General features: G+C 47.8%; 1 protein-coding gene across 28 annotated transcripts in view; it reads right to left on the bottom strand.

Moving 5' to 3' along the window:
- The window catches only part of EIF4G3 (eukaryotic translation initiation factor 4 gamma 3), a 1,432,461-nt gene that overhangs the window by 439,365 nt on the left and 980,726 nt on the right, over nucleotides 1–12,370 (bottom strand). For all 28 annotated transcript variants that reach the window (XM_086921648.1, XM_086921654.1, XM_086921652.1 and 25 more), the window contains one exon: nucleotides 5,518–5,754. In XM_086921648.1, coding sequence (XP_086777774.1) covers nucleotides 5,518–5,754 — 237 coding nt within the window. The remainder of the gene's footprint in view (nucleotides 1–5,517; nucleotides 5,755–12,370) is intronic.

Consider the following 12,370-nt stretch of genomic DNA (forward strand, 5'->3'; position numbering starts at 1 on the left):
GGGCCTGAAACAATGCACATTCTGGGACTAGGTGCCAAGCCTCCTCCCCCAGGATGGGTAGGGTCCACGGAGGGGAAGTTTCAAAGGTTTGCCGCCTTTGTGAGCTTCCCCAGGCCTTTGCTGCTTCCAGCAACTGGATTCCCACCAGTTCTGACCCCCACTTTGGGCAGGAGAATCGGCAGGAAACCCAAGTAAGGAAGGGAGGTATGCCCACCTTTGCCAACCCCATCCCTCAGGTGAGGAGGCAAGGTGAAGCACAACTCCGGGTCACCGTCAACTTGCAGATGGGGGACCCAGCCAACCAGAGTGAGGCATATGCCCCCTTTCCACTGGAGGGTGGCATAATAGGGAGTGTACCCACCCCAAGGAAGGGGACCCACTGGTCCCAACCTTTACTTCCCTGTAACACCCTTAAATCTAGTATTCAGGGGCAACCCTGAACCTTGTCTCCTCAGATAAGATCGGACCAAGAAGAAGAGGAGAAGAAGGACCGAAGAGCTGTGCTGAAACTAAGAAGAATAGGAGGACGCCCACTGACTTGACCCCAGCCCTACCGGCCTATCTCCACGTCGATCTTGCTCTAGCGAAATCCCGATGTGTCCTGCAGTCAGCAACCTCAAGAACCCCGAGAACCTGCTTTGCCTTCCACAAGAAAGACTTTGTCTCCCATGATCACTGGATTTGCTCACCCACAGACTCTGGCTCAAGCCAAATCTGAGAGTCTGCACCACTCTGCACCCATCGTGCTTTGAGAGTGCATCCTTGACCCTGGGGAACCCTGGTTCTATCCCCAGAAAACCAACTCCCACAAATAACTACTTAACTGTAAACTGATAACTCAATTTCCTTCCATAGGAATGCATTGACTTTTTCTTGAAAACTGTTGTGTGTGGAGTTGATTTTGTATGAGAACTTGAAAAACTCCAAATAACAAAAAACTGCTTTACTTACCTTTTCTCCTTTTCTAATGTCTAGGCATGTCACACTGAAAAGAAAAAATAATCCATAAAGTAATCTGTAAAGTAATCAAACATAATCTACCAGTAATTTCCGCTGCATTGAAAAGATTTACAAACCTGTAAGAAAGATATTTTTATTCAGCCTGCTTGCATTTTTCAACCTGCCTTAAATACTAACATTTACACTTACCTGTGCCAGGCTAGCTTGGTTCTGAAAAACAAATACAAATAAATAATATTTTTATACAAATCAAATTGGTCTGAGTTCAGTCTTTGAGAGTGTGACATCATTTGCTGATTGAGTGTGACAAAGACTTAACACTACCCCCTGATAAAACCTTACTGCTCGCTCACACTACCACAAATAGAGAGTTAGGTGCTATCTGCTTTTACCTCTGTCTATATTTCGGGTTCCACTGGACTCTGACACTATACCTCATTTTGGCATGGTATATACAGAGGAAGCTTTCTACAAAGACACATTATGAATGGGCTACAGATAAAAAATATATTGATCATGAGGATCATCAGGGTAGATGATCTTTTGTTCCCACTCTGAGCAAGACTTGAAGCAAGATCTCTTCTCTTTCTCAGCTGTAGTGTAATATGAGGATAGGCCGCAGTCCCCCTAAGAAAGTAATCAGGAGAAAAAAATCTCAGAAATCTCCAAATTGATGAAAGCTGAAGTTAGGGCTGGCTGAACCTCAGAGAGGACAAAGTATAGCTTGCTATGTAACCAGTATAAAGTCAAACATAGGTTAGAGCAGAGCTGTTCACCAGGAGTCCATCAAACATCAAGTGTAGCAGATATCAGAATTATGTTGGCCTCTAAGTAAAGTAGAGAGCTCAGAACTTCCATCTCACTGGTGAAGGTTGGGCTGTTTCAAATGAGGATGTGCTACCAAACAAACAGATGCTGGGACTATGACCACTGTAAAACTGTTTCCTGCTTTTTAAAATTCCCAAGGATTCCCAACCTAACGACAGGTATTGATTCAAGCATGTGAATCTATGAAATATTAATTCCAGGATAACTAAATGCTTTACATACCCAACTACCTGTCACTGACCAGCATCCCGATTCCTACAATGCCTGCGGGAAACTGTCCTCAGGCTGACACTTCCCTCCCATCACCCTCTCATGTCCTACATGCTAACTTGAAGAGCCAGCACTCTAGGGAAGTGACAAGGAGCAGCTTACTGCAAATGGCACAAGGACATCAGAACAGATAGCTTTATCCTACATCTTTTCCAAGCTATTCTTGGGTATATTCTTGTTGGCGTGTAACACAGACACTCAAATCAGCACCTATTAAAAATTATATTTTGAAACTTTGCCAAGTCGTAGGAAACCTTTTATTTTATCATTTTAAACTGGAATCTGTCCTTTTTACCTTATTGCTGCAATTTCTCTAACTTTTCCAGGATCATTATCTTTGAAGTTGTTTGTAGGAAGGTGGCTACCTGACTATGGTTACCCCAGATTTTTTGCCCTGTGTTTAGCTGGTTTTCGACTTAGTTGGCCTGGTTCCCTGCTAATCAGGGCCCCAGGCTATCTGCTCTCTCTGTAAAATGGATTCCATGTACCCTAGGTGCATAACTAGATTGGCTTGGGTCACCTTATCAGCCCCTGTACAGAGCACTATAGGTGCCCAGGGCATAGGTGCATCCAAGGCCTACCAGGGGCTGCAGCATATCTTTTGCCACCCCTGGCTGGCTATCTAAATTTACACAACTGGCTGATCACTCAGCTGGGGCAAGTGGGTGTAATCACCCCTTGCTTAGATATAGTATACCTATATCTAAACCTATATCTGGACACATATATAGCCTGTAAGCCACTCCTATGGAAGGCCTCATCAATCCTGGAGGCAGAGTGAGTGGTTTAATGTGAGACGGTGCTCTAGCATGAGCTGAGCCTGTCTGCAGCGGTCGGGACCAATTCCCTTAGCTGTTCCGGGATAATGCCAAACCATATACTATTAAGTGCATTATAATCCTCGCGGTTATATGTTAACTTTGGTTTGGCTTTATCAAAACATGTCGTGTAAGGTGTCATACGAATTGGAATACTACCCCCTCGCCAGTCCTGGCGACGGGGGTAGCATTCCACCCCTCTAGAGGGGACGACATGTTACTTTTGCTAAAATGCGGTTGATTTTTAAAAGAGCCTCAGATCCACAAAATGGATGCTTCTGCCACAGACACATGTCTGACCTCCTGCTGCTGACCGAAACTCAGCAGAGGAGGCCTGGACAAAGGATTTCCTGTCACAGGGAGGTGTGACACCACCCCAGACAGGAGATAGTGGATTGTAGCAGGGAGGTTTGAAAGAAACCAGACAGTGCCTGGGGAGCACAAGGCTTCCCCTTGCATAATCCGGTCAAACCGGTTCTGGGGCAGCCCAGCCCCAGCTCCAGTGAGACCTGGACAAAGGAAAGGGGGTGTAACCACCCCCCTTCCTGGTCCCACCCATAGGGGAGGGACCTAGCAGGAGATCCACCCCTCAGATTGGAATAAGAGGGGGAGCAGTGCCAATGCAACTCAGATCATCCTGAAGAAACATAAGAAACGAATTCTGGACCCTTCGACTTTCTACACGACGTGAGAAGACTGAAGAATCTCCCTTGTGGTCAAGGAGTGACCACCCTGTGCAAACAGGTACCATCCAGCCCTCGACCCTTGCTTTGTTGCAGTTCCCGCCGGAACTCGAGCGACAGAGATCGACGAGATCAAGCTTGCCTGCCTTCTACCTGCCCGATCCACAGTCCCTGCAGAGCTGAGACCCGTGGAGGCGACCGGAAGCGTGGGGCACGCCATCTTGAAAAGGCCACGAGACGCTGACCGTGCAGCCCACGAGTGACCCTCGAAGCTGTACACCGGGGTTTGAGAAGCCCCAGCCCCGAGCTCCACTTGCACCAAAGCTCACCCCTCCACACTCGACGAGTGCGGCGTGGGGCCCTTCTGCCTGTGTGTGCTCGACGCGTTGGCCCGGTCACTTGCCAGCTGGCTTGTGGCCCCTGTGCCGACGAAACTTGAAATACGACTCGCTTTTCTGGTTGCTCCAGATCTGCACCAGCTCCTGTAAAAAGGAGCCCCCACTCTGACCCTCCTGGTTCGAGTGATAAGCAATCTCCCGGTTCTGCGTGGATTGCTTTTGCCAAGTGCTGTTTGCTGCAATCTTGAAGCCGACGGTGCTGACGGCGAGAGCCTACGTGGGACAGATCGTGACCTGCTCCTGGACGTCGCAGATGCCCCAGAGCCCACGTGACAGCGGAGAGAAGCCTATCGACAACCGCCTGATTGCGCACGACATTGCCTGGTTCCGTCCTGGTTCCACCCTGGTCACTGCTGAGTGACCCAGACTCTGTCCCCTCTGCTTTCAGGTACTTTTCTACTTCGATCCACCCTTGGATCGCACCGGACACTTCTGCTTCACAGCGCCTGCAGCTGCAACAGCTTCAAGCACCAAGAACCTGCGTGACAGAACCCGACGCCACTTCGACCCTGTGCACCCACGGCCTGTGGGTGAGGTAACTTTGCAACGCCGGTGTCCTTACACTGGTACACACCTCTAGGGTCTGTGTCTAAAGTTTTGTGTTCCTAGGTTCAGCGGAAGTATCATTTAATTCACTTTATCCAACTTTTACGCACCATTGACTTTGCATTGGTGCGAGCCGCACTTTCCGTGCTGCACCCGTCTCCTGTGGGCTACTCCCGACTTCAGCATTGCTAGTCCTGACTGCTCCCAGCGAATCTCTAGGCCCTAGGCCTAACCATTGTTCGATAAGTGTTCCTTATACCACTTTTTTAATATATGGTTTGAGTGGCCACCCGCCCTCATCCATAATTGTGCAACTTTATATGTTTTACTGTGCTTTTGATTTAACGCTTGTGCCCCTTTCCTCATAAAGAGTACTGGGGAGTAATTTAGAAATAAATACATATATTTTTACAATATATACTTGTGTGGTGTCCTTTCATTTGATTACAGGATTGTATGTGGTAAAACAGCTCGCTTAACACGACCTCTTAAGTTAAGCCTTTAAGGCTGCTTAGTCCATGCTACCACTAGGATAGCTTGTCTAACAAGGTTGACTTACAACCTGACATCTTTGGAGTTTGTTTGGACTGATACCCAGTGGTTCCAGAATTGGAAACACTACATATCAGGCCAACTTCTCACATTGTTCATCTAGAAAATGTAATTTACTAGTGTTTTTCACTCTGTTGAAAATATTACAGTTGGAAATAAATTGTTTTACAAACATTTCCAATTTTGTTTCATTTATCGGTTGTGCCCAGCGTTCTTTCTATGTCAAAGTATTCCTAGAATGCACTCTGTTTGGTAAAACGAGGTACATAAAATTAATCAAATAATGACCTCCTTTTAAAGGTGGTAAAAGCCATTCAGTCTTCCGGTTAAAGCTGAAATGCACATGAATTTCCATAAATAGCGGCGTGGAGGGTGGAATTTCTATTAAATATGAGTCAGCAACTCTACACCGTAAGCACAGCATTAAGAACATAAGATCTGTGGATTAGACTCCAGGCTTACCTTTGCTTTCTCAAAGTCAAGATCCTTGCCAATGGTAGTAAGCAACCGGCAGAGGCACTCAAGTGACTCCTCATCATGATTTTTCAGCAGCTTAACCATGCAGTCATGCATGATAGCCTCAGTCAGCATCTTCAGCTTAAAGAGCTCTCCAATAAACTTGATGTTGCCGATCGATCGCCTGCGTGCCTTGTCCTTGGCCTCCTCTAACTCCTCCTGTAGCCTGTTCTTCTCTTCTGGCTGTGGAACAATAATAGAAAGGTCTAAGGATAAAAAAGTAACCCTTTGTGCAGTTGTCTGTGCAGTGTGGAAAACCACCAGTGGAGTACATCTCGAAATGGAACAAAATTAAGTCTTTTCCATAATAGGTTTTGCTTGTTCTTACTCAAGCCCAAGATTTCAGATCAATATGCGCTTTGTTCTAAACTCAATGTTGTCGGTGATCAGACTTCTCCCTATGCCACAAAAATGTTGTAGAGGGCCACCTGTTCATTGTTTCTTAAATATCGTTAAAGGAAGATGTATGACAGCACTTTGTTTCTAGAATTCTGGCAAAAAAGAGAGATCCTATTTGATACAGTTCTCCTTCTTGCTCCTTCCTCCATTTCTCCTGACTTTGTTCAGCTTACTTTGTCCACTCCTTTACCCCACCTTACTATTAATTTCATTTCTGGAAAACAATTTTATCCTCTGCATTATCCTGATGATGGTTTCCTCTTGTATAAACTTCATGTATGTTCTTTTTCTTTTTTGACTCACTGGATTACCTGCCCCCTACAGAACAAGTTACTTACCTTCTGTAACGCTTTTTCTGGTGGATACAGTATCTGCCTGTGGATTCCTCACCTTGTGAATATCCCCTGCGCCAGCAGCGTTCGGAAATTTTTGTAGCTCTCCACACCGACGAGGACGTCACAGAAGCCTGGCTCCGCTCGAGACTGCGCTGATGTTACCAGAGCCATAAGAGGGCCTCGTCGGCGTGATGACGTCAGTACCGCCCTTTTTTTTCGTGCCTTCGAGGCACACGGACGGACCGACACAAATATGTACAGTATACATAGTACACAGAATTCAAAACAACACACACAGTGTGAAATTAATGCAGCAAAGGAATAAGAATTAAACACTTCCATTGAAAGAAACTGATAGAAAACATCAACATTGTAGGTATACAAGGGTGGACAACGGGAGGCGGGTGGGTCAGTGAGGAATCCACAGGCAGATACTGTATCCACCAGAAAAAGCGTTACCGAAGGTAAGTAACTTGTTCTTCTGATGGATACATCTGCCAGTGGATTCCTCACCTTGTGAATAGAGTCCCACAGCAGTCCCCACTCCCGGAGGAGGGTGTACACCCTTCTATACCAAAAAGTTCTGTAGGACGAAATGCGCAAAGTGACCGTCCCTTCCCACCTCGGAATCTAAGCAGTAATGCTTCGCGAAGGTGTGGAGGGAGGCCCAAGTTGCCGCTCTACAAATGTCTTCTACAGGAACACCCCTAGACAAGGCAGATGTTGAAGACTTTGCTCTAGTAGAATGAGCCCTTACCCTCTGGAGGATCCTTACCAGCCAAAGAGTAACAGATCTTAATGCACAAGATAATCCATCTGGAAAGGGTGCGCTTGTGCACCGCTCTGCCTTTCCTGCAGCCAGCAAAGCCCACAAAGAGCTGGTCATCAACACAATAGTCTTTAGTCCTATCGAGGTAAAAACTCACCTCCCTTTTAGGGTCCAAGCGGTGAAGCCTCTCCTCCTTGGAAGGGTGAGGGGAGGATAGAAGGTAGGAAGGGTAATCGACTGCCCCAGATGGAAGGGGGTTACCACCTTAGGCAGAAAAGCAGCCCTGGTCCTGAGTACCATTCTATCAGCATGAATGGTCAAGAACGGGGGTTTCAAACTTAGAGCTTGAAGTTCACTAGCCCTCCTTGCTGAGGTAATGGCTACAAGAAAAACTGTCTTAAAGGACAAAAGTCTCAAGGGACACTTGTGCAAGGGCTCAAAGGGAGAACCCACCAAGTAGGTTAAGACAAGATTTAAGTCCCAATGAGGCACAATAAAAGGAGTGGGCGGAAATCTGTTAATAAGGCCTTTAATGAACAAAGACGGCTGATCCGGCAAGCAAAGGAACGCCGACAAAGCTGATAAATAGCACTTCACATAGGTCCCCGGGAGCTTGTTTCCTTCCCAGTGTAAGAATTGGCTTTTGTAGTTTGGTTTGCCCTGTTCCCATCATGCACTGGGACAGGAACAGACTAATTTGCATACAGCCAGGTTCTGAAACTGGGATGGTGCAGTGAGCTAAAAAACGGTGTTGGATCTAGCCCTGATCTCTTGACTGGGTGAGAGCTTTCTGCTTAATTCAGAGACTCTGTCCCTCACCACCCCTTGTTGTAAATATTTTTGTCCACCCTAAGCGTGGAAGGGTATTCTCAGATGTGAGACCCTTGCTCATTGTACCATCAGGATTCAAGCAAACCGGGCCGAAGACGGCTGTAATGCCAGAAACCGGTCCCCGGGAGCTTGTTTCCTTCCCAGTGTAAGAATTGGCTTTTGTAGTTTGGTTTGCCCTGTTCCCATCATGCACTGGGACAGGAACAGACTAATTTGCATACAGCCAGGTTCTGAAACTGGGATGGTGCAGTGAGCTAAAAAACGGTGTTGGATCTAGCCCTGATCTCTTGACTGGGTGAGAGCTTTCTGCTTAATTCAGAGACTCTGTCCCTCACCACCCCTTGTTGTAAATATTTTTGTCCACCCTAAGCGTGGAAGGGTATTCTCAGATGTGAGACCCTTGCTCATTGTACCATCAGGATTCAAGCAAACCGGGCCGAAGACGGCTGTAATGCCAGAAACCGGTCCCCGGGAGTTTGTTTCCTTCCCAGTGTAAGAATTGGCTTTTGTAGTTTGGTTTGCCCTGTTCCCATCATGCACTGGGACAGGAACAGACTAATTTGCATACAGCCAGGTTCTGAAACTGGGATGGTGCAGTGAGCTAAAAAACGGTGTTGGATCTAGCCCTGATCTCTTGACTGGGTGAGAGCTTTCTGCTTAATTCAGAGACTCTGTCCCTCACCACCCCTTGTTGTAAATATTTTTGTCCACCCTAAGCGTGGAAGGGTATTCTCAGATGTGAGACCCTTGCTCATTGTACCATCAGGATTCAAGCAAACCGGGCCGAAGACGGCTGTAATGCCAGAAACCGGTCCCCGGGAGCTTGTTTCCTTCCCAGTGTAAGAATTGGCTTTTGTAGTTTGGTTTGCCCTGTTCCCATCATGCACTGGGACAGGAACAGACTAATTTGCATACAGCCAGGTTCTGAAACTGGGATGGTGCAGTGAGCTAAAAAACGGTGTTGGATCTAGCCCTGATCTCTTGACTGGGTGAGAGCTTTCTGCTTAATTCAGAGACTCTGTCCCTCACCACCCCTTGTTGTAAATATTTTTGTCCACCCTAAGCGTGGAAGGGTATTCTCAGATGTGAGACCCTTGCTCATTGTACCATCAGGATTCAAGCAAACCGGGCCGAAGACGGCTGTAATGCCAGAAACCGGTCCCCGGGAGCTTGTTTCCTTCCCAGTGTAAGAATTGGCTTTTGTAGTTTGGTTTGCCCTGTTCCCATCATGCACTGGGACAGGAACAGACTAATTTGCATACAGCCAGGTTCTGAAACTGGGATGGTGCAGTGAGCTAAAAAACGGTGTTGGATCTAGCCCTGATCTCTTGACTGGGTGAGAGCTTTCTGCTTAATTCAGAGACTCTGTCCCTCACCACCCCTTGTTGTAAATATAGCAAAGCCCACAAAGAGCTGGTCATCAACACAATAGTCTTTAGTCCTATCGAGGTAAAAACTCACCTCCCTTTTAGGGTCCAAGCGGTGAAGCCTCTCCTCCTTGGAAGGGTGAGGGGAGGATAGAAGGTAGGAAGGGTAATCGACTGCCCCAGATGGAAGGGGGTTACCACCTTAGGCAGAAAAGCAGCCCTGGTCCTGAGTACCATTCTATCAGCATGAATGGTCAAGAACGGGGGTTTCAAACTTAGAGCTTGAAGTTCACTAGCCCTCCTTGCTGAGGTAATGGCTACAAGAAAAACTGTCTTAAAGGACAAAAGTCTCAAGGGACACTTGTGCAAGGGCTCAAAGGGAGAACCCACCAAGTAGGTTAAGACAAGATTTAAGTCCCAATGAGGCACAATAAAAGGAGTGGGCGGAAATCTGTTAATAAGGCCTTTAATGAACAAAGACGGCTGATCCGGCAAGCAAAGGAACGCCGACAAAGCTGATAAATAGCACTTCACAGTAGCCACAGAATAGCCCTGCTGGGCTAGAGAAAGAGCAAATTGAAGGATGTTGGATAAACGAGCCCTCAAAGGGTCAATAGACTTCTCCCCACACCAATGAACAAATTTGGACCACCTATAGGAGTAGATAGACTTGGTGGAGAGACGTTTGGCAGACAAAATAACGTCCACCACGTCAGGAGAAAGAATTCAGATTGCCCTGTTCAATCTCCAGGCATAAATGGGTAAGCTCTGGAGGTGGTGGGTGTAGAACCAGCCCCTGCGACTGTGTGAGGAGGTCAGCACTGAGAGGGAGACGGAGCGGAGGGCAGGAGGAGAGATGGAGAAGATCTGTGTACCACACCCTTCATGGCCAATCCGGGGCGATCAATATGACTTAGGCCCAGTTTTGGTGAATCTTCCTCAGAACCTGAGGAATCAAGGGTATGGGAATAAACGAGTAAAGTAGTTGTGAGTCCCAACTCAACTGAAACGTGTCCACCAAAGTTCCCTGCATCGGATACTGGAGCCTGCAGAATGACGGGCAGTGAGCGTTCTCGTGAGTGGCAAACAGGTCCAGCCGAGGAGTCCCCCACATCCGAAAGACGTGACGAACCACCTCTGGATGAAGCCTCCACTCGTGGTTGGCAGAGAACTGTTGACTGAGACAGTCTGCACACACATTCAGAACTCCGGCCAAATGATTTGCCATCAGACAAATCTGATGGTCCTGAACCCAGGACCAGAGACGCAGAGCCTCTCTGCAGAAACAATGTGACCCCACTCCTTCCTGCTTGTTAACATACCACATCGCAGTAGTGTTGTCCATCAGGACTTGAACCGACTGGCCGCGAAGGAAGGAAGGCCTTGAGCGCCAAACGTATTTCCCGCAATTCCAGAAGGTTGATATGAAACAACCTTTCCTCTGGAGACCAAAGACCCTTGATCTCCAGGTCCCCCAGATAAGCACCCCACCCTAGAGTGGATGCATCCGTTATGACTGTGGCCACCGATGGCGAAAGGTGAAAGGGCTATCCCTGAGATAGATTACCCTCCATGCTCCACCAAGACAGATCCGCTGCAGCTTCTCTGGAGATCCTCACAGACTCTGAGATCTCCGTTGTGCTGATACCACTGCCTGCAGAGACACCACTGGAGCGCCCTCATGGGCCGGTGAGCATGGTTGACCAATAGAATGCAGGAAGCAAACAGACCGAGCAGGTGAAGGACCTTCAGGACTGGAATAACGGCTCCATTGTAAAACAAGGGAATCATTTCCTGAATATCGGAAATCCTTTGTGGAGGTGGGAATGCTCGACACACAGTAGTGTCCAGTACCGCCCCCTATAAACAGGTTCCACTGAGAGGGCACCAGGTGATTTTCGGGCACGTTTATCGAAAAGCCCAATTTGTACAACAGCTGGGTTGTCACTTGTAGATGATGAAGCACCTTCTCTGGTGACTCTGCTTTGATCAGCCAGTCATCCAGATAGGGGAAAACTGAAATCCCCGATCTCCTGAGATGGGCTGGCACCACTGCCATTACCTTGGTGAAGACTCGAGGTGCAGTAATAAGTCCAAATGGGAGTACCACAAACTGATAATGTTGCGACCCTACCGTAAAACTGAGATACTTCCTGTGCGACTTCAGGATCGGGATATGAGAATACACGTCCTGCAAGTCGATCAACACCATCCAGTCCTCCTGTTGCAGCGCTTGAAGAACCTGCGCAAGGGTGAGCATCTTGAACTTCTCCTGCTTCAGAAAAAGGTTTAAGATCCTGAGATCCAGGATTGGACGTAACCTGCCATCCTTCTTGGGAATCAGGAAATACCGGGAGTATCATCCCTGACCCCTTTCCCGCTCTGGAACCACCCGTATTGCACCTTTTTTCAGTAAAGTTAGGACTTCCTCCTGCAGGAGAAGAAGGTGGTCCTCCCGAGCAAGCCCCTTGGCAAGGAGGGTAATTTGGAGGGAATTCGCGAAAGGGAAGAGTATACCCATTCTCTACAAGATTGAGAACCCAAAGGTCTGTAGTGACAGATTCCCAATCTTGCAGAAAATGAGTAAGCTGACCCCCCACAGTACCAACATGATCCAGAATGGTGGATCTAGGGCTGTTTTGCTGTGGTCAGAGGCGGGGAGGTAGAAGAGGAGGAGGGCTGACGACCTCGTGGACGACCTCTATTCTTGCCCCTGTAGGACTTGTACAAGGTATTTTGCTACAGCTGCTGCTGAGGCTGTCTGTAGGTCCGAAAGGACGACCTCCCAAAACCTCTATACTTCCTGTACAAGGAACCTCTAGGTGGAGCCTGAAGGCTCAGAGACTTGGCTGTGGCTTTACTGTCCTTAAACCTTTCCAAGGCTGCATCCGCTTTCTTTCCAAACAGCCCAGAACCATCCAAAGGGAGGTCTAAACGTGCCTGCACATCTGGGGGGAACTCCGATGATTTAAGCCAGGCACTTTTCTTGTGGCAACAGGAGACCCCATGATCCTGGCAACAGAGTCTGCAGAGTCTAGACCACTTTGAATCCCCTGACGAGCAGCCGCTTGAGTGTCTGACAAGAGCTCATTAAAATT

This window comes from Lissotriton vulgaris, chromosome 5 (assembly GCF_964263255.1).
Source record: "Lissotriton vulgaris chromosome 5, aLisVul1.2, whole genome shotgun sequence".
In the NCBI taxonomy this organism is placed as follows: Eukaryota; Metazoa; Chordata; class Amphibia; order Caudata; family Salamandridae; genus Lissotriton; species Lissotriton vulgaris.